Source organism: Heptranchias perlo, chromosome 21 (genome assembly GCF_035084215.1).
Source record: "Heptranchias perlo isolate sHepPer1 chromosome 21, sHepPer1.hap1, whole genome shotgun sequence".
Lineage (NCBI taxonomy): Eukaryota > Metazoa > Chordata > Chondrichthyes > Hexanchiformes > Hexanchidae > Heptranchias > Heptranchias perlo.
The window spans coordinates 41,183,145-41,206,909 of NC_090345.1; the positions used below are offsets into that span (position 1 = coordinate 41,183,145).

General features: G+C 41.6%; 1 protein-coding gene across 1 annotated transcript in view; it reads right to left on the reverse strand.

The window, feature by feature from the left end:
- Positions 1 to 23,765, reverse strand: part of pcdh15b (protocadherin-related 15b) — a 591,688-nt gene that overhangs the window by 214,078 nt on the left and 353,845 nt on the right. The window contains exon 19 of the mRNA XM_068002764.1: positions 22,428 to 22,652. Within this exon, the coding sequence (XP_067858865.1) occupies positions 22,428 to 22,652 (225 nt within the window). The remainder of the gene's footprint in view (positions 1 to 22,427; positions 22,653 to 23,765) is intronic.

A 23,765-nucleotide genomic window follows, 5' to 3' on the forward strand; every position in this document is an offset into this window, starting at 1 on the left:
TCCTATCAACTGCTCCATGCACTACACCCCCATCCCCCAAATACCAACAAACTCTTTCCATCAGTACTCAACTCTTTCAATCAGATGCTTCCTCTCACCCTCACACATTACCACTGTTTCAAGCTGCCCACCCACAACTCACAGGCCACACACACTGGCAGTTATTCAACTATGACAGGCACATCGCCCAGGCACATGTCCCGCTTTCTTGCAGGAGAAGGTGATGCATATCAAGAGGCAGCAAGTGGCCGTGGCATTTAGCCTCTCGAGCCTGTTCCACCATTCAATGAGATCATGGTGGACCTGTGACCTAACTCCATATACCTGCCTTAACCCCATATCCCTTAATACCGTTGGTTCACAGAAATCTATCAATCTCAGATTTAACATTCACAATTGAGCGAGCATCAACTGCCATCTGCAGAAGAGCGTTCCAAACGTCTCCCACCCTTTGTGTGTAGAAGCATTTCCTAACTTCACTCCTGCACGTCCTGGCTCTAAATGTTAGGCTATGTCCCCGCGTCCTAGTATTGAAGTCTAGGAGACCTCCAAAACCAGTTACAAATGTCTCGGCAGCCAGAAGCAATACTCCAGCCACTAACCTGTAAATCCTGCATGTTCGCTTTAAATGGCACCGGTGAGGGGTCCTCCAGGCACTCTAAGACACGTTCAGATGGTTGGAGTTAAGACTGTGTGTTGAATTGAGCGTTAAGTCCCAAAATGGTGTCTATCACTTTAAATCAGCGTTGCACACTGATTGAGGCCATTTTCTCCCAACTTTACATGATTCCAGCATTCATTATCTGCGCCTGCGCCTATACCAAGATGGCATCCAGCACATGTCACACAGGAAACGTGCGTGTGCATCCAAGTCGCCATCTTGGATGTCGGAGAAGCCGTGTAGCGCCGAAACAACGGGCGCTACACGGCCCAATTTAGCGCCCTTAGTATTTCTACACTAATATATAGTAAGGAGAAGAAGGTTATTCCAGATAAAATTATGGAAAAATGTATAGGGACTGGACTTGGGATATCAGCAAAGTTTTTGACCGATAATGGAAGTGGATTCGCGAACGCGGAGTTCAGAGATATGTGTGAGAATATGAATATAATTGTCATGAATACAGCAACTGAGAGCCCATTTAACAATAGTATTTGTGAAAGGAATCATGCTGTGATTGATAGCATGGTGCATAAAATTTTGGCTGATCGGACAGAGAGTAAATTGTCAACTGCCCTAGCATGGGCAGTTCATGCAAAGAATTCTCTTCAGATGGTTGGAGGATACAGTCCTTACCAACTAGTCTATGAGCGCAATCCCAAATTGCCTTCTGTAGTTTGTGATAATCCTCCTGCTCTAGAAGGTACTACAATTGGTATCATTTTTTCCTGAGCATTTAAATGCTGTGCATGCAGGGAGATAGGCTTTCTTCAAGGCTGAGGCATCAGAGAAAATTCATAGAGTACTGAGGCATTGTATTAGACTATCTGAGGCAGAGTTCAATTCAGGAGATTTGGTATACTATAAAAGAGAGGGTCATAGGGAATGGAAAGGCCCTGGTAAGGTACTAGGTCATGATAGTAAGACAGTACATGTCCAACATGGCAATCAAACTATTAAGGTTCATTCCTCATGATTAATTGGAATTAATTATAAAATCTCGGACTCTGAGCAGTTGGTAGAAGTAAACAAGGCACCTTGTGCCTCAGATGTTCATGATTCTTTTGCTGAGGTTCCTGAGGTATAGTCTGAGGTAGATCAAAGGCTGGACAATGGTAATGTCTGTGATCAAGAAACACATGTCAGAGCTAGCGCATCCACAGAACAATTGCCCAAAATGGGTACACAGGTGACATATGTTCCAGAGAGGACTAATGAATGGAGGGTGTGACAATTTTGGGACATGCAGGCACAGCTACTGGTAGGTTTAAATTTTGTTTGAATGTTCAGGATGATGGCCATGCAGCGAGGTCCATGGACTGGCAGAATGGGGTAAAAGAGTGGAAAGTACGAAAGCAGAGTACAAGTAGTGATAGGGAGTCCGGAAGTGAATCTCATGTCATAAAACGATCGCGAACAAGAGATGAAAGAGGGAGATCTCGCAGTAGTAGTCTCTACAGACATAGAAGTGGAAGTAGAAGACGTAGCTTGACTAGGTCAGACAATGAAACAAAGACCACAGAACAGTCACATAACAGAACTAGGAGCAGAAGTCTTCATGATCATGAAGTTTTGGTGGCTGCCAATAAACTTGAGGATAAATGAGTAAGAGAGTCAAAACAAAGGGAGTTAGATATTTGGAAAGAATTTGGAGTTTATTCTGAGGTAACAGATAAGAGTCAATTAACTTTGTCGCATAGATGGGTTTGCACCGAAAAAGTCCTTGCAAATGGGACTTATAAAACTAAAGTGAGGTTGGTAGCCAGGGGTTTTGAAGAGAAACTGGGTGATACAGATGTTCGAGTGGATTCTTCCACTGCTGGAAAGGTAATCTTAAAAATCCTTTTGGCTCTTTTGGCAAGATATTCATGAGAGTGTTACTCCCGTCCTGGTGAATCATACTAGGTCATCACAGAAAGGTGATGTTATATCTGAAAGAAGAGACAGAACACCTACGAAGCTTGATTGGTCAGTTAAACTGGTTGTGCACTCAGACTAGACCAGATGTTAGTTTTGATGTGTTGGAGTTGGAGTTAAGTACTTCAATAAAACACCCCATAGTAGAGAATTTAAAAAAAATTAAATATAGATAAATGTGTTCCCATCCTTAGGTGACCCAAAGAAAATTAAGCTAGTTATCTTTAGCGATGCTTCACATGCTAATCTTCCTGATGGGTATTCTAGTGCAGCTGGTTTCATAGTGTTTCTTATGGGTGGGAATGGGAAATGTTGTTCTTTAGCTTGGGAAGCTAAGAAAATAAAAAGGGTTGTTAAAAGTACTCTGGCTGTTGAAACACTGGCTCTTGTTAACAGTGAATATGGGATTATATTTGGCAAATATTTTGAGTGACATCCTGTACAACGGGAGTACACCCACTGAATGTTATGTAGATAATCGTTCATTGTGAGATAATGTACACTCTACGAAAAAGTGAGTGAGAAAAGATTATGGATTGACCTTGCCGGCTTGAAACAAATGCTGGAGAGAAAGGAAATCTCTAAAATTAAATGGGTGGATTCAAGCCAACGACTGTCAGATTGTTTTACTAAAAGAAGTAAGAGTACAAAGAAATTATTTGGGGTCCAGGAGAAGGGTTGCCTCAAAATGTAATGCTTTGAATAGTATAATTTGTACAGCAGTATAGTAGGCTTGTCAGCAAAGTTGAAGCCGATAAAATAAATGGGGCAGTGGCAGCATGGATACAAAAATGGCAATGTGACAGGAAACAAAGAGTAGTGGTGAATGGTTATTTTTCGGCCTGGAGGAAGGTAGACAGTGGTGTTCGCCAGGGGTCGGTACTAGGACCACTGCTTTTCTTGATATATATTAATGACTTGGACTTGGGTGTACAGGGCACAATTCAAAATGTGCAGACGACATTAAACTTGGAAGTGTAGTGAACAATGAGGAGGATAGTGATAGACTTCAAGAGGACATAGACAAGCTGGTGGAATGGGCAGACACGTGGCAGATGAAATTTAACACAGAGAAGTGCGAAGTGATACATTTTGGTAGGAAGAACGAGGAGAGGCAATATAAACTAAAGGGTAAAATTCTAAAGTAGGTGCAAGAACAGAGAGATCTGGGGGTATATGTGCACAAATTGTTGAAGGTGGCAGGTCAGGTTGAGAAAGTGGTTAAAAAAGCATACAGGATCCTGGGCTTTATAAATAGAGGCATAGAGTACAAAAGCAAGGAAGTTATGATGAACCTTTATAAAACACTGGTTCGGCCACAACTGGAGTATTGTGTCCAATTCTGGGCACCACACTTTAGGAAGGATGTGAAAGCCTTAGCGAGGGTGCAGAAAAGATTTACTAGAATGCTTCCAGGGATTAGGGACTTCAGTTACTTGGATAGACTGGAGAAGCTGGGGTTGTTCTCGTTAGAGCAGAGAAGGTTGCGAGGAGATTTGATAGAGGTGTTCAAAATCATGAGAGGTTTAGACAGAGTAGATAGAGAGAAGCTGTTTCCATTGGCAGAAGGGTCGAGAACCAGAGGACACAGATTTAAGGAAATTAGCAAAAGAACCAAAGGCGACATGAGGAGAAGCTTTTTTACTCAGCGAGTGGTTATGATCTGGAATGCAACGCCTGAAAGGATGATGGAGGCGGATTCAATTGTGGCTTTCAAAGGCGAACTGGATAAGTACTTGAAGGAACAAAATTTGCAGGGCTACGGGTAAAGGGCGGGGGAGTGGGACTAGCTGGATTGCTCTTGCAGAGAACTGGCACGGGCTCAACAGGCTGAATATCCTCCTTCTGTGCTGTAACCATTCTATGATTCTACAGGGTATGGAAGTTTTTGATTTTTGAAATTTTTGTTTGTATTGTATATATAAAGTTTATTTTAATTTAAAGAGAGAGAAGGGAATCTGTTTTTTTGTATCCATGTGATTTATATCAATTAGTGTTAATTCTATTCAATTGGGAACTCTCTTGTATCCATTTATAAGCGAGCTGATCTAGGATGTGGGTTGGGTGTAATGTGGATCTCTCTGAATAAAGGCTTGGAAGCAACTGAAGACCAGGCTTTAATATTCTATCTTTCACCATCAGGCTATCCAATTTATAACAATTACATGACTCCAGGTGGGTGGGGAGTGTATGTATCGTAAAGCATAAGGCATCATAACTGTGTGGGACAGGCTGGACGGTCCAGTAGTTCTTTTCCTGTCCATCATTTTCATATGTTTCTATGTTAGTGGACAAGGAAATTAAAGCTATCTTTGATTCCCTGCATAATGCTTTTATGCAGCATTTGAAACCAGAATATCCTGCAAATATTTCTAACCGATTGAAAATGGGTTGCAGAAGAAATAGTTCAACGGCTGATTGGTTTAACGGTTGAATAAGTGTATAAGCAGACAACAAAAATGTTCAGAAAAATTTCCTTTTGTGAATCATTCCATTTTTATGTAAGGCTGTGGATGGATTAATTAAATCTAAATGAGTGGAAATGGTTTGTTTCCGTAATAAGAAATTGCAAATCCTAGTTTATTTTGAGTACATTTGTAAATCTGCATAAGATAAGTGATTTCACTGTGGGAGAGCAAATGGAATTCCAAAGATGAAGTTAATGTAATTATACAATGTCATACATCTGTAGCACTAGGGAACTTAAATTTTCATATTGAAATGCCTGTAATGTGCTGCAAAGCAATCTTAACTGTTGGTTTCTGAGACGACGACTTGCTGTGAGAAGAGGTTAAAAAAGAAACCAATAGAAAAGTAACCATGCCTTTTACAAACAGTTTTCTAAGTAATCTCCCATTAATACTTGGTTTCTGTTAATAAACCTGGCACAGATCTATATAACCAGCTCCCCATTTTTCTGCACTTGAATAAGAACAGTATCACTTACTAGGGCTTAGCCCTTTTCAGCCTTGATATTGCATTTACAGAACATGAGCCTACAAATTGATGAGCTCATTATTAAAATGAGTGTGCTTTGTATTAAAAATAGTTTTTTTGTTAATATTAGCATGCTCAATGTTAAAATGTGTGTGCTCATCATTAAAGTTAGTATGCATATCATTAATATTAGTGTGCTCTGTATAAAAATTGGTGTGCTTAATATTAAAGTCAATGTGCTTTGTATTAAAGTGAATGTGCCTGCTTTTAATATTTGTGCTTAAAATTACAATTCGTGCACAAAATATTAAAACTAACGTGCATAACATTAATATTGCTGTGTCAATATTAGATTGCTCAATATTACTTGGCTTGATATTAATATTAATTCTTGTGATATTAATAGTGTATTCAACATTATTAGTGTGCTTGATATTAATAATCTGCTCCATATTAATATTAGTAAACTCAATGGGCCAGAATTTGCCATAGTAGGGCATCTAACTACGTCTGCCATTAGTTAGATTTGCCCCCACATCCTTCAGCTCAAAACAATTTTGCCCACAAAGTTGTTGAAAGTGCGAGCTGATAATGGGGCAGTGAGGGAAACAGGGCATCTGGGACCCGAGTGAACAGGGCAAGCAACTGGGTATCTCCTTAATCAATGAGATTTAAGGATTGGGAAATAAACACAGGAAGGACTAAGAAGGAGGGTGAATCAGGGTGGGTGAATTCAATGTTAAATCAGGTACAGAAAGAGAAATAAAGAGGGAAAGAAACATTAGATTTAGAGAGAGAAAAAAAGAAACAGAAAGGAAAAGTAAAAAAAATTAAAAATTTTACTTTTTTAAAATCTCCTAAAACAATTCACAACCTGAAGGAATGAGACTCCATACTTGTAATTGTTAATTTTCAATGCCAGAGAGGTTGATTTGGAGTAATTAACAATTATTATGTCATTAAAAGGGTAGTTGCGCTACTAATTACTAGCCCTAAATATCTGAGGCGGGTTTAGTTCGTATCTACTGCACAAATACAGCGACTTCACACCATTCAATACATTTCAATGGGGAGGCAGACAGCGAAATGCCATTTTCACAAAGCTAACAGTGGAGCGGCGCAACTGGTACTGAAACTTTTAGATATTCGCATTTAACCGCACATCTGCTCCTCGCTTGAAGTTGCTGTACCATTTATGCATAAATAACAGCGAGTGCCATTAGTCTCACTGTTATTTGGATATCAAATTCTGGCCCAATATTAATACTAGTCTGCTCAATATTACTATGCTTGATATTAATATTAATGGTGTACTTGATATTATTAGTATACTCAGTCTTATTACTCTCCTTGATATTACAGTACACAACATTGTTAGCGTACTCAATATTATTAGTGTATTCGATATTAGGTCATATTAGCATGTATAACATTATTATTAGTGTACTCCATATTAATATTGGTGTGCTCAATATTAAAATCAATGTGCTTTATACTAAAACGGTCCTTATCAAAGTCACAAATGACATCCTATGTGACTGTGACTGTGGTAAACTGTCCCTCCTCATCCTTCTCGACCTGTCTGCAGCCTTTGACACAGTTGACCACACCATCCTCCTCCAACACCTCTCCTCCATTGTCCAGCTGGGTGGGACTGCGCTCGCCTAGTTCCATTCCTATCTATCCAGTCTTGGCCAGAGAATCACCTGCAATGGTTTCTCTTCCTGCTTCCACACCATTACCTCTGGAGTCCCCCGAGGATCTATCCATGGCCCCCTCCTATTTCTCATCTACATGCTGCCCTCGGCGACATTATCCAAAAGCACGACGTCAGGTTCCACATGTATGCGACTGACACCAAGCTCTACCTCACCACCAACTCTCTCAACCCCTCCTCTGCCTCTGATTTGTCACACTGCTTGTCTGATAATTAGTATAATGAGCATAAATTTCTTCCAAATACTGGGAAGACTGAAGCCATTGTCTTTGATCCCCACCACAAACTCTGTTCCCTAGCCACCGACTCCATCCCTCTCCCTGGCCACTGTCTGAGGCTGAGCAAGACTGTTCGCAACCTTGGCGTCCTATTTGACCTAGAGATGAGCTTCCGACCCCATATCCTCTCCATCACCAAGACTGCCTACTTCCACCTCCGTTACATCGCCTGTCTCCGCCCCTGCCTCAGCTCATCTGCTGCTGAAACCTTCATCCATGCCTTTGTTACCTCTGGATTCGACTATTCCAATACTCTCCTGGCTGGCCTCCCACTTTGTACCTTGCATAAACTTGAGCTTATCCATAGTCTAACTCGGCCCAAGTCCCGTTCACCCCTCACCTCTGTGTTCACTGACCTACATTGGCTCCCGGTCCGGCAATGCCTCGATTTTAAAACTCACTTCCTTGTCTTCAAATCCCTCCATTGCCTCCCCACTTCCTATCACTGTAACCTCTTCCAGCCTTACGACCCTTAGAAATCTCTGCACTCCTCCAATTCTGGCCTCTTGCTTATCCCCGATTTTAAGTGCTCCACCATTGGTGGCCATGCCTACAGCTGCCTAGGGCCTAAGCTCTGGAATTCCCTCCCTAAGCCTCTCCGCCTCTCTACCTCTCTCTCCTCCTTTTAGATGCTCCTTAAAACCTACCTCTTTGACAAAGCTTTTGGTCACCTGTCCTAATACCTCCTGATGTGCTCGGTGTCAAATGTTGTTTAGTAACGCTCCTGTGAAGCACCTTGGAATGTTTTACTATGTTAAAGGCACTTACATAAATGCAAGTTGCTGTTGTAGTCTAAGTGTATTCAATATTAATACTCTGCTCAGTATGTGCCCTCAGGAGTATACTGTCTTTGGTGTTCAAATTAAGTTTGAAGACCTCCTCAATGTTTGCTTATTTTAATATTAAAGAACTCATTTTCTAGAGAAAATTATTATAGACTTAATAAATACTTCTGTTTGCTATAAAAATGATTTGTCTGAAATATTTTTAGTTATGATGGGATGCTGACATTTAATTATATAATAATAGATATTCTGTGGTGATGCTCATGGATTGACACCATACTGAAGCAATATGTCACATCAATGACATGAGATAAAAATGTCATATTGGCCCAGAATTTGCTGGATAAACAGCAGCGAGTTCACGCGCATACATTATTAGTGCGTGTAAAACCCAGCAATTTGTGGCGAGGAACAGATACAGCGTGATTTGTGAATCGCCACAAACTGCTGGACGATTTGCGTCGCTCTGCCGTTAGCCTTGCAAAAATGGGATCTCTCCAATAACCTCCCCATGACTGTCAAGGAATTGCTGGATTTGTGCCGTAAATACTAATTAAACTTGCCACAGAAAGTTAGCGGTGCTATTTCACAGTTAATGGGATGATTTATGTTCCTACAATGCCACTCAACCTTGGAGGCCCAGAAAGGGAACAATTGAAACTGTGCAGTTTCACTCCCGCAAGTTTTTTGAATTTAACATTTTAAATTTTAAAAATGTTTTCTTACTTTTCCTTTCTGTCTCTTTTTTTTCTCTCTCTTAATCCAATCTTTCTTTCCCACTATTTATTTCTCTTTCTGTATCTAGTTTGAATCTAATTCACCCTATTTCCTTCTCCATCAGTCCTGTTTCTTTCTCTATGCTTAAATTTCATTGCTTAAGGAGATAGATTATTAGTCCTGTCGTTCACCAAGGTCCCAAATGCACCATTGACCTCGCCGTGCTATTATCAGCCTGCATTTCCAGCAACTTGCAGCGCAAAAGTAATAGGAGCTGAAGGGTGAGGGAAAAAATACAACTCACAGTTGCCCCAACTCCAGCAAATTCTGAGCCATTACATATCATACTCATGCTGAAAGATACTGGCCTCATAGATATAATATTTGTAATGTTGTTTGCCTTCCACTTTACAAAACATGTTTAAGATGCAAATAACTTTGGTCTTCCCTCCTCGAAAATCTCTTATTCCCAATTATTTACATTATAAAATATGACCGGGAATTTCCTCGGAGCTACTCTCACTCCGCCGTCGTAATTTTGCGGGAAGTGTTGCGGAGACTCCCGTTTGCACGCGTAAATGGGGCTTCGTCTGCATGGAGGAGCGATAGCAGCTCCGAGGAAATCCACCCCCTGTATCTTTTTTAGCTCTCATTTTGCAGCACTCGCTGAAGATATAAGTACTACATATTTATTTTCCCTCCTGCTTCCCCAAAACCGTCTATATGTTTCTCAGTTATTTATATAGAATCATACAGCACAGAAGGAAGCCATTTGGCCCATTGTGCCTGTGCCGGCTCTTTGAAAGAGCTGTCCAATTAGTCCCATTCGCCAGCCCTTTCCCCATAGCCCTGCAATGTTTTCCCCTTCAAGTATTTATCCAATTCCCCTTTTGAAAGTTACTATTGAATCTGTTCCCACCACCCTTTCAGGCAGTGCATTCCAGATCATAACAACTCTCTGCAGAAAAAAAATTCTCCATATCTCCCTTCTGGTTCTTTTGCCAATCACCTTAAATATGTGTCCTCTGGTTACTGTCCCTCCTGCCCCTGGAAACAATTTCTCCTTATTTACTCTGTCAAAGCCCCTCATAACTTTAAACACCTCTATTAAATCTCCCCTTATCCTTCTCTGCTCTAAGGAGAACAATCCCAGCTTCTCCAGTCTCTCCACATAACTGAAGTCCCTCATCCATGGTACCATTCTAGTATACCTCCTCTGCACCCTCTCCAAGGCCTTGATATCCTTCCTAAAGTGTGGTGCCCAGAATTGGACACAATACTCCAGCTGAGGCCTAACCAGTGATTTATAAAGATTTAGCATGATTATCGAAAAATTTGCCCCCCTTATTTCCTCCAGTGTATTTGTGTAACTTGCAAAAGCTGTCCTTGATATAATATCATTTCCCACCATCGAGCATCCAATGCCCAGAACAGGTAATCATCAGCCAGGATCCAGCCCAGCTCACTGACTTCAGCATCAATATCCAACTTGGCATCAAAGCACCTCATAAACATTCCTCTCTGGACCCAGTGCAAACATCATTATCTCCCAGTGGCACGAAATACATCATCCCAAATGATACACTTCAGTCACAATTTTTATTTAATGCTTACTTTGCATCAAATTAAATCTTTTTTACTTTTGATGATCTTGATCCAGTGCTCTCGCCTCACAGTTGTTAATTATATAATATTCTGCCTGATTTTCTCATGAGCAGTGATGCACTCTGGATATCGTGGTTCCGTAGGAGCTGGTTAAAATATCCCATGATGTATGCACCTTTCACACACAAAATCTATCAATAGAGTTTGGAACTAACCAGCAGCCAAGGCCCAAGTGAACATTCAATTCTGCGACTGAAGCAAAACTCGAGCCCCAGACCCTGGGGCCAGTTCAGGTCAAACGTGCTTCAGGCAAATCTAATAGTAAATGACTCATTTTATGGATAAGTTTATTTTTTTTTTCCCCCTCACACTTGTGTAATTTGTGTGAGTTTACTGCGCTCTAAATGTTGGGGGCAATTTTGAACTCTTGTACAAAATGGGCGTGAAGTGATGTGATGTGTCTGTGGTGTCCACCTAATGGATTCAGCAGCAAGCCTGAGCCATTTTCAGATTCGAGCCTTGCCCGAATACAGTCCGCAAGCTGCCCAGCATTCAATAAGCATCAGCGGGCATCTCGCCAAACTGTGAGGGTGGAAAATCCGGCGGTGCTATGGGCTAGCCGAGTCAGAATCAGTCTTCCCAATGACCAGAAGCAAGCCGCAATACTTTTGTGGGGCCAAGACAAGTATTCCCGCTCCTCCTGTCTCCACAAAAATCCCCTCTCCCCATCCCATCTAAAAATATTCCAGTCCTTAAAGTGGTCCCTTTAAGGACTGCTGGTTAAGCCGCTGACCACCTGGTACACGTGTGTGGTGCACACTCCGCCCATTTGTACATATACAAGCAGCCTCCCAACTATTTGGGACAGGAGTGTTGGGTGCCCATTGCATCAGGCAGACCTGGAGGGCTTCCCTGCCATTTTCAACTGCCGGATGGGTGCCTTGTAAACAGGGTAGCCGGCAGTTGAAAACCACCCCCGTTATTTTTAGCTCTATACACTGACGTGAGTTAGGAAGGTAAATGGAGGCTGAAAGAAGTTTGGAAGAAGTATTCGAGATGTTTCATTTTGTGGTTGTTGCTTTCTGATTGGTATCTTTGAAAAATAATAGAGAAGTGCGATTGATGGTGATTGTATGGCTTTCTGATTTGTGATTGGTAGTGGGTTGCTTTTCCTACCCCGGCAGATAGTTCAGCACTGTGGGAGAACCGTCACCACACGGACTGCATCGGTTCAAGAAGGCGGCTCACCACCACCTTCTCAAGGGCAATTAGGGATGGGCAATAAATGCTGGCCTCGCCAGCGACGCCCGCATCCCATGAACGAATAAAAAGAAAAATCAGCATGGTTAGCTGAAAACAGTGATTATTTAAGCCAATCAGAAAAGAGGGGCAGTAACAAAAATTGTAAGCCATGCAGCAAATTGTGTGAAATGTTGGCGATGGGGACTTATCAACCAGTGAATTTTATCAACACATTTTAGATTCTTTAATTTTTATGCTTGTGAAACTGAGGTGCCAAAAGCAGCAAGTATATTTCTATTTTTTTCTTCTATTTCTCCCCTTAAGACAATGTCTCATGCTGGCATACAGTTCTGCTGGTGCTGGCAGCACTTCAATATCTGGCCCAACTGCTCATTCTTCATGTGTGAGTCTAGACAGAGAGTGTTTGAACATATAATTCATTCTCAGGAAGTGGGCATTGCTGGCAAGGCCGGCATTTATTGCCCATCCCTAGTGAATCCCTGGTGAACCGCCTTCTCCTTGAACCGCTGCAGTCCGTGTGGTGAAGGTTCTCCCACAGTGCTGTTAGGTAGGGAATTCCAGGATTTTGACCCAGTGTCGATGAAGGAATGGCGATATACGTCCAAGTCAGGTAGAGGTGGCGGGTTTGGGAGGTAGCAGCCTTGGTGAGTTGCTGCAGTGCATCCTATAGGTAGTACACACTACAGCCACAGTGTGCCGGTGGTGGAGGGATTGGATGTTTAAGGTGGTGGATGGATCACAACTGCCAAGCCCGATTTTATCATCACTGACATGTAACCAATTTCCTACATGAGTCACTGGAGAAGAACCCGATCTTTCTTTTCTCGAGTTAACTCACTGAGGCAAACTATAATGCCTTGCTCCATCCCAGCATGGGTCTACTAAATGAGTACCAGGGACTGAACCCAAGGCCTGCCTTGTTTGTGTTGCTTAGTCACACAATGCATCACTCAATGCATTGACTTGCTGAGCCTTGGTCAGTTTTTCTATTTGAATCATGAATGAGCAGAGACTAAGAGACAAATGAACAAATGCAAGGAAAAACATACAACAAGGAACATATAAACAGGTCAACATGGTTGGAGAATGAGACAAAGAAAAACATAAATGGAGACAGCTGTGTACGATAAGAAGAAACAAACCATTAGAAAATCACACAAAGAACATCAGAACAGTTGCAAAAATAGATTGTTTTATAAAGTAATCAATGGAAATCAAATCCAGTAGGAAACCTGCACATTGCCAGTTTTGCTTTAATTGATTTGCTTATTCTATAATTGAAGTTACGGAGAGTAAGTCAAAACAGTCTCTTTTACAGTTAAAGCGGAAGAAAATATCCCCACCCCTGGTGATATCAGTGTTGGGGAGTCTCCCCATGTATCCTGGAGCAGCTCCACAGGAAACAGCAGGAGCTCTGACTGTGGGCCAGTCTAAGAGCTGTTTCAGAGCTGCTCCATTCTGGGAAAATACACTATAAGCTGGAAATGTAGATAGTAATATTGAAGTGGAATTTATTAAGGACTACTCAAACTGCCTCTTGCCTCCCAGATCTGCATAAACATTGAACCTTTGATACTGGCTCCATAAACTTTAGTACCACCAACTCATGTGATTTTGGCTTTCATATATTTGATAATTTTATAATGTTAAGACAATTTAACTGGAGAAAGTTTCATAATTACGGAGTTATCTCCATTTAGAAAAGAAGAGAAATAGCATCCCATTAATGTGGACCAGAGATTATTTCTCAGTCTATTCTTTAATAATAAAAGCTGGTTGGACTGTTTCCCTGCTAATACACCTGGGAATGTTTTATGCTGCATTGTTAAACAACACTTTTTTTTTACACAAATGGAATGAAATGTCTATCATTGCTTCTTATAAAACTCTTACATTATTCAGACATTTTAATGATAATTGTACCGATCAACATTAACATGGATTAAAATTAAATGTTTTCATTAATACTTGAATTATGTTCAAAATATAAGTTGATGGATGTTGCTGTAATGGAAGCAGAATTTTGTCAGAGCCAAACAGGAAAACATTCTGTATAATTGGGAGTAATTCTATGAGTCTGAGCTTCTAGGGGGAGTCCCACTCACAGGGACCGTGCAGCTCTACAACACCGTAACCCTAATTCTACGACTATGCTCCCTATGTGGCTCTCTGCTAGGAGCAAGGGATTTGGAAATACCTGTTATATCTTTTTATATGACTTTCGATAAAATAATGCAAATTTTAAAATTGACTTTATTAAAGATACAGCCAAAGTTGTGCCCAGGGCAGCCAATATATGAGAATACAGACTAGACATCTGCGTGGAAGTGACAGGCATATTGCATTACAAGTCAACCTAGATACAGTAGCTTGTCTCTAAGGGCATAATTGAATTAGTGTTCCCTCAAAGGGCAATGGGTATTTTAGTTGCAGATTCTAATTAGATATCAAGAATGGTTTATTTGCGGTCAGCTGGCAAAAGCAAAGGAAGCACAGATGGCTGGGGAATGCTGGTCACACCATAGCTACCTGGTGTTAGAAACAGTTAACAGCTTAATTGCCTGACCACTGAGAAGAATCCATCCGATTTTCAAATGAAGTTTCTTCAGCATCAAAGAAAAGACAGACATAAAATGAAGCAACGGCCTTGAGGTGATCAATTCCCTGCCTCACGCTGCATATCCCCCAAGATGTGGCCAAGAGGGGCTCTGAGACAGTCCTTACCCATGTAGCTCTTCATCAAAGACTCAGTCAATAGCTACTGAAAAGAACCACTAAGATTTCATCCTCCGGAGGCAAGTTTCATTTCCAGGGTAAATTGGGTGGGTGGTGGGCAGGGTGTCCACCAGAAGAAATCGGCATGGGGCCCATGATATTTTTGTGGCTGGGAATTATTTAAATTAAATCGGCGGGCTGCCAGCGCAAATTGTGCTCCCTGTGGGCAGCTTGCCAATTGGGAGGGCGGGAAATCCAATGGGGCCGCCGCTACTTAAAGGCAGCCAGTAGCACCTTAAAGGGGAGGTGCATTTTATCATGGGGGGGGGGGGGGTCAACGACCAGCAAGACTGTGCAGCAGCAGACAAAATGACGTCCAACAGAGCTATGAGGTTCTCAGATGCAGCAGTGGAGATACTGACTGAACAAGTGACCGGCAGGAAGACAGTCCTCTTCCCAATGGATGGCCAACTGGTGCCAAGACACAGGTGGCAGAGAATCTCAATGCCAACAGCATTGTTCCCAGGACCTGGCCGCAGCAAGTAAAAAAGAATAATCATGGCTTCCAAGTAAGAGACCCCATCACTTCTCTCAAAGTCTCTGCACAGCCCTGCATGACTATAATATGGGAGCTAGGCCAGACTCACCTGGCAGACACCAAGTTGTTGCAGCCTGCAGCCAGGCCCTCTCAGGCCCGAGCACATACTTGACTGAGTCGCAGCAGCCTTCCACCTCCCACTAGGGGAGTACTAGGGTCTCACACAAGGGTGATAATTAGAGTGTAGGCATTTGCATAAGCCAGTAAAATGCTAATCGTTTTAAAAATCTTTCTGCGCAGAGCTCCGGCCATTTATTAGTGAGGCTCCGGCCTGTTTCCGGTGGGACCTCTGGTCATTTGTTAGAGTGAGGCTCCGGCCTGTTTCCGATGGGACCTCTGGTCATTTGTTAGAGTGAGGCTCCGGCCTGTTTCCGATGGGAGCTCCAGCCATTTATTAGTGAGGCTCCGGCCTGTTTCCAATGGGAGCTCCGGCCATTTATTAGTGAGGCTCCGGCCTGTTTCCAGTGGGAGCTCCGGCCATTTATTAGTGAGGCTCCGGCCTGTTTCCAATGGGAGCTCCGGCCATTTATTAGTGAGGCTCCGGCCTGTTTCCAGTGAGAGCTCCGGCCATTTATTAGTGAGGCTCCGGCCTGTTTCCAGTGGGAGCTCCGGCCATTTATTAGTGAGGCTCCGGCCTGTTTCCAGTGGGCTGCCTATCAGGCTGCCTAAATCGAGGTCGGCCTGAAAAAGTCGTAATCTGTGCTTTCGTTTCACGCGCCATTTTGGTTCCGCTGCTGCTCCATTTTTAAGCACAAATGAGGCAGTAGGGACATGAAAGTCACCTCCTATAATTTTTAACCAAAGTGCAGCAGTTTGACCAGTTTCACTTGGTAAGAATGAAAATACTCATCTTGACTTAAAAATATGGCTTGTTTTGAAGTGAATCAACCTCAAAATTAAGCAGAGCTCCACATGTATTTTTGCACTATGTATAGCTCTCAAATCAATGACTGAGCTCAGCTGTGACCTCCACTCTCTATTGTCACAGCTCACTGAAGGCGAGGATGAAACACTGTTTCCTGGAGTAACACAATCAGCCTGTCGGTTGATGGGTAAAAGTTAGCAACTGATTACTGACATCGTTGAGGGTCAGACTGATTGCAGTGTGGCATTAATCATGGCAGGCAAGCTTATAGTTTTATGCATGATTTACATTAGAAGTTGATAACAATTCTGCTGTTATTGGGCAAAGAAGCTTTAAAGCAAGCATTTTATTCTCTTTAACATAAGGACTCTGGGAGTTTGTAAAGTAAACTGAAATAGGCACTATATCAGTATCAGTTAAAATAATAACTTGATGCCTACATTGAAAGTCAGTATATAATTCAAGTTTAATTCTCAATAAAGAAATTCAATATATGATTTTCCTGTGGCAATAACAAGCTTTGGTATCAGCATTGGTGTAATGTGATTCTCTGGTCGCTAGTAGCAGTATTGATACACGGCTTGCTAGCAAGCTCCCAACTTTCTATCTTTAACTGTTATGGAAGGGAGTCATTGCCTGGTCTTGGAGAAGACCACCAGAGGGCAGGATGGCACTCATAATAACCAGAAATCCAATTTTCTTATGTCCCACTACTGATGGGGAGACATTTGGTGAGAATGGGATTGAAAACTGTGGGAAAAATTAAAACCTATCGGATTAAAGGAACAATGGCAGTGTGGATACAAAATTGTCTAAGGGACAGAAAACAGAGTAGTGGTGAAAGGTTATTTTTTCAGACTGGAGGGAAGTATGCAGTGGTGTTCCCCAGGGTCGGTATTAGGACTGCTGCTCTTTTTTGATATATATTAATCACGTGGACTTGGGTATAGAGGGTAAAATTTCAAAGTTTGCAGATAACATGAATGTCGGAAATGTAGTAAACAATGTGGAGGATAGTAACAGACTTCAGGAGGACATAGACTGGTGAAATGGGCAGACACATGATAGATGAAATTTAATGCAGCAAAGTGTAAAGTGATGCATTTTGGTAGGAAGAATGAGGGGTAGCAATATAAACTAAATGGTACAATTTTAAAGGGAGTGCAGGAACAGAGAGATCGGGAGTTGTATGTACACAAATCTTTGAAGGTGACAGGACAAGTTGAGAAGGCCATTAAAAAAGCATGTGGGATCCTTGGCTTTATTAATAGAGGCATAAAGTACAAATGCAAGGAAGTTATGCTAAACCTTTATAAAATACTGGTTAGGCCTCAGCTGGAGTATTGTGTTCAATTCTGGGCAGGATGGATGTCAAGGCCTTAGAGAGGGTGCAGAGGAGGTTTACTAGAATGGTACCATGGATGAGGGACTTCAGTTATGTGGAGAGACTGGAGAAGCTGGGGTTCTCCTCCTTAGAGCAGAGAAGGTTAAAAGGAGATTTGATACGGGTGTTCAAAATCATGAACAGTTTTGATAGAGAAAATATGGAAAAACTGTTTCCAGTGGCAGATGGGTCAGTAGCCAGAGGACACAGGTTTAAGGTGATTGGCAAAAGAGCCAGAAGCGACATGAGGAAATATTTCTTTAAGCAACGAGTTGTAATGATCTGGAATGCATTCCTTGATAGAGTGGTGGAAACAGGTTCAATAATAACTTTCAAAAGGGAATTGGATAAATACTAGGAGGGAAAAAAATTACAGGGCTATGGAGAAAGAACAGGGGAATGGGACTAATTGGATAGCTCTTTCAAAGGGCCAGCTCAGGCATGATGGGCCAAATGGCCTCCTTCTGTGCTATACCTACAATGATACTGTGATAAGTGTAATAGCTTTGAAAGATGTAAAATGTAAAATGTGATGTTATTCATAGCCTGAGCTTTAGAGGAAATATCACATAATGAGGTGTTAAATATAGGTCAGTCATAGATGGATGGGTAGTGTTGAGGGAATTTCTGCTGTGTTCAATAATGCCTAACATGAAAGATTAACACTAAGGAGAAGAGTTTTACAGCCAACAATGGGATGGGCAAAGGTAAGAAGCCAATTAGACTTATTGTCTAGACACTAATATACATGGCGGGGGGTGAAACTGGTCAACACCCTGAACATGTTCATCCCCTTATGAAGCACCTGCCATTCAGACATGGTGCAACTATGCACATCATTAACCCATCCCCTAACCACATAAGCTCCTGGGAAAGAAAATAAAAACTGAGGCCAATTAGAATCATACAGCGGAGAAGGAGGCCATTCAGCCCATCGTGTCCGGGCCGGTTCTTTGGTGGAACTATCCAATTAGTCCCACTCCCATGCTCTTTTCCCATAGCACTGCAATTTTTTTCCCTTCAAGTATTTATCAAATTCCCTTTTGAAAGTTACTATTGAATCTGCTTCCACCACCCTTTCAGGCAGTGCATCCAGATCATTACAACTGGCTGCGCAAAATCTTTTTTACTCATGTCGCCTCTGGTTCTTTTGCCAATCACCTTAAATCTGTGACCTCTGGTTACCGACCCTTCTGCCACTGGAAACAGTTTCTCCTTATTTACTCTATCAAAACCCTTCATGATTTCGAACACTCTATCAAATCCCCCCTTAACCTTCTCTGATTTTAAGAGAACAACCACAGTTTCTCTAGTCTCTCCACATAACTGAAGTCTTTCATCCCTGGTACCATCCTGATAAATCTTCTCTGCATCCTCTCTAAGGCCTTGGCATCCTTCCTAAAGTGTGGTGCCCAGAATTGAACAGAATACTCCAGCTGAGGCCTAAATAGTGTTTTATAAAGGTTTAGCATAACTTCCTTGCTTTTGTGCTCTATGCCTTTATTTATAAAGCAAGGGATCCCAAGTGCTTTTTTAATAGCCTTCTGAACTTGTCCTGCCACCTTCAAAGATTTGTGTACATTCACCTCCAGGTCGCTCCATTCCTGAACCCCCTTTAAAATTGTATAATTTGGTTTATATTGCCTCCCCTTATTCTTCCTACCACAATGTATCGCTTCACACTTCGTTGCGTTAAATTTCATCTGCCATGTGTCTGCCCATTTCACCAGTCTCTCTATGTCCTCCTGAAGTCTGTTACCATCCTCCTCATTGTTTACTACATTTCCGAGTTTCGTGACATCTGCAAACTTTGAAATTATGCCCTGTATACCCTAATCCAGGTCATTAGTATATATCAAAAAGAGCAGTGGTCCTGATACTGACCCCTGGAAAAGCTTTGGGAAATTTCTCTCTGACTGCCGAAGACAATCAAGCAAAGCCCCAGTAGACTGTAGTCCCCATAAATATTAGCCACGTACGCTCTACAACTGGAAGTGTCATCTTCACTCAGAAACCTGACAAGTTCCCTTTTGAAGATCAGTACTGAATTGATACCCACCACATATTCAGGTAGTCTATTGCACAGGGTGATGACTACTTATGAAAATAAATACTCCCTGACAGCTAACCTAACTCTTTTTAGTTTATATGCATTCAATCTAGTCCTACCATCTCTTCCAGCTCAAATAATCTATCCAATCTAACCAAGTCCAATCTCTTCATCATTTTAAAAAGCTCAATCATATCCCCTAATAGCCTGTGTTTCTCTAAAGTAAATAGTCCTAACTCTTGAAGCTTATCCTGACAATAAGAGCTCAAAGGCCAGTTATCATTCTCATCACCTACCTCTACAACTTCTCCAGAGCTTGATTATCCTGCAACTAAAACTGGACACAATACTCTGTGCAGAAGTACCAAAGCCTCATAGAGCCTAAGTATAGTGATCTTTGTTTTATACTCGATGGTCCTCGTTATACAACCTAAAAACCCATTTGCTTTCTCTATAGCTACCTACCAATGTTTGTGCATACTTTTAATGAGTGATCAAGAATCACCCCCAGAACCCTTTCTTGATTCTTTACCCTTAACAGGAACCCCTACATGGTATAGGCATTCCTGGAGTTTCTCTACCTTTCACTGATGACACTAAGGATATCTGCCACACATGGGTCCCTTCCTTTAATGTATCTATATCAGCCTGTAACCTATTGATTTGGTCTAAATTACTTCTTCAGCCTTGGAACAGACTCCAGAGTTCTGTAAATTCCAGCTTTCAGCCACCCAGATTGCTTAGGTAAATGCCTGATTGTGGGCCAGAAGAAAATGACTTGCGATAATCCTGGGCTTTCGTGCAGCTTCTGAAACAAGAAAGTGTGCTGTCCAGTAACTTAAATTTGCTGCATGTGAAAAGGAAGTGTTTATTTGCCTCAAAATGTTTTGCTTGACTTTCAAAGAGGTGACTCTTACTGAAACAGGCCTAACTATGTATATTGTTGAGACTCTATCCAACATGCTATCTTATACTAATCTTCGCCATAACAAGTGACCTATCCATACCGAGTGATAATTTTTTATTTTGTCTCAACTACTTTCTTTTCTGGTATTTCATTCAAATGTGGTAACAAAAGAAAGGTGTCAGGGTCTGACGTGGAATGGAAACATACTGGGGAATGAGTGGATCTCTGTCACTCTATCCCTCCCAGTGACTCCTGAACTCAATATTATGGACAAACTCCCTGCTACATACTCTTGGCAGCCTTCAAATATTGCTGCTGAAATGTATAAAGTCTATGACTGAACAGTATTTTTTTTAATTCATTTTTTAAAGGCAAAAAGTAACAGGTCATCCACTATTCTGTTACCAGCCACTGAAGACAACAGTCATGGCCTATAGTCCATTGGTGCAAGTTGTCTTTAAGTGAACAAAGCTATCATAGCTCCTAAGTACAGGCATTACCGCAAAGCTCAGTAATAAAATACCTTAAAGACATAGTCACTGATTTATGATGTCCAGGAGCATAACATAAAAAGCCATCTATTAAAATGCTTCACTTCATTAGGTATTCCCTGGCATGCTGTAAGAAACTTAATTGCGGTTTGAGTAGTGGTTCAGATCAATCAAAATGACTTGTGTGTATTTGCACAAACTATTCACACACAAACTGTTTTCATAGCCATATAAATAAGCTGCTTTGGAGAAGCTTTACCATAAACCACTTTAAAATATATATTTCCATTATAATGCGCTCAGGTATAGCCAATTCACACTGATTTATCAGAACCTAAAAACTGCCTGTTGATACAAGGCTTTTCTTTTCAGACTATTTACTGGTCCAAACAAATTGCCTATGATAATCATGTTACATCATTTCCTTATGCTTCCTGCTTTGCTGATTTTACTACCACCATATTTCTTGTAATTTTCATGGTTCAAATTAAGCCACAAAATAGAGAATTGGGGTGCAGTTAGCACAGGTACTACAGGGTACTGGTCTCAGACTGGTATCTGTAGATTGTGATGTGCAGCTGGCACACATGATTTGCACTACTGGCTGTTCATTTCATTCAGCTTAATGTCAAAGGAGCTCATTTTTAACACTGAAAGACAGCAGGTGAGAGATGGGTTTCTCTCTAAATAAAGCGCCTTTCACGACCTCAGGACACCCCAAAGCACTTTACAGCTAATGAAGGACTTTTGAAGTGTAGTCATTGTTGCAACATAGGAAACGCAGCAGCCACTTTGTGCACAGCAAGGTCCCACAAACAGCAATGTGATAATGAGCAGATAATCCGTTTTTTTAGTGATGTTGATTTAGGGATAAATATTGGCCAGTACACCGGGGAGAACTCCCCTGCTCTTCTTCGAATTATGCCATGTGATCTTTTGCGTCTACCTGAGAGGGCAGACGGTTCCTCGGCTTAACATCGCATCCGAAAGACAACATCTCCGACAGGTCAGCTCAGTACTGCACTGGAGTGTCAGTCTAGATTTTGTGCTCAAGTGGAGTGGGGCTTGAACCCACAACCTTCTGACTCAGAGGCGAGAGTGATACCACTGAGCTACGGCTGACACTAACATTAGAAAGATTCCATACAAAATTCAAAAAGTTCCTGGGAGGTACGACAGACTGCCTGGTACTTTTAAAATATGGCATTATGCCTTGCTGGTGTTATATGAAATTTCTTCATGCAGAGAACTGTTGGAGCATGGAATGAATTGGAAGTTGATGAGGCCGAGATAATTGAATCCTTTAAGGGAAAACTGGATAAATATTTGAAGCAGAGAAAGATATACAGTGTTTGGTGAAAAAACTGGATTGAAATTTACTGCTTTCTAAAAATGTTTGAATTTTTCTTTAAAATGAATCAGGCAGTGAAATTTGAGTACCACTTAGGTCCATGCACTGTTAACCAATTTTACATTTTACTGTGCAAACTTTAATGGTCAGTCCTTTTACTGAGTTACACGAATATACATCACTTACCTTTATTTGGACAGTCACAGTAGCTAAACCTGGAGGCATGCTTCCCCCACTGTCCAGTGCCTCGACTACAAAAGTGTAGCTTGCATCAGCAGTCGACAGAGTTTCATAATCCACAGACTCTAAAATTGACAATTCTCCTGTCCACTGATTGACAGAAAATAGCTGTCTGGCCTCCTCAGTTCTTATACGGTAAGTTATATTTGGACCAAGGTCAGCATCTGTTGCCTGAAGCAAAACAAAACAATGAATATCAGTACAGATCTGTCTGTCAGTTCGGTGGTCTTATCAACTGAGATCTTAGGAAGAAAACTGTTCTTATATATACAATCATTACATTTATCTTCACGAAGGTCCATAAACACATCAGATAAGAAAAATACATGTTTAAAGTCACAATAAACATTGATCATAGAACATCAATTTTACTGAAGTTACTTGGATAAAATAAATGAGACATATTTAACGTGTAGTGAATCAATTCATTATCCATTTTTAATAGATTTTAATGGGTGCCAATTAAAATGGTGACTGAACATAATTTTCCTTTGGGTGATTTTTAAGAAATGTTGGGTGGAACTTTGAACTTTGGCGGGGGCAGATTGGCTGTCCGTTACACACCACATCCAAATTTCCTTTCCATTGCTTTCAATGATCCACTACCTCCCGCTTTACAACCCCGCCAATATTCAAAGTTAAAACCATAATGTCATCAGCAGGAAGGACAGAACATTAGCCAATTAAGGCATGCCTTTTTGTATTGCTTCTTTCATTTTTTTTTATTCGTTCATGAGATGTGGGCATCGCTGGCAAGGCCAGCATTTATTGCCCATCCCTAATTGCCCTTGAGAAGAGGTGGTGAGCCGCCTTCTTAAACCGCTGCAGTCCGTGTGGTGAAGGTTCTCTCACAGTGCTGTTAGGTAGGGAGTTCCAGGATTTTGACCCAGTGACAATGAAGGAACGGCGATATATTTCCAAGTCGGGATGGTGTGTGACTTGGAGGGGAACGTGAAGGTAGTGTTGTTCCCATGTGCCTGCTGCCCATGTCCTTCTAGGTGGTAGAGGTCGCGGGTTTGGGAGGTGCTGTTGAAGAAGCCTCATGCATCTCAAGCGGCCAAATTTCAAATTAACTAGTATAATTAGTGAATATTTCAGTGATCCATTGTGAAACACGTCATGTACTTAAATGCAATGGTTCCACAAAAAAGTAGAAGTCACCTGGTCCGGATGGGATGCATCCTAGGTTGCTGAGGGAAGTAAGAGTGGAAATTGTGGAGACTCTGGCCACAATCTTCCAATCCTCCTTAGCTATGGGAGTGGTGCCAGAGGACTGTAGGATTG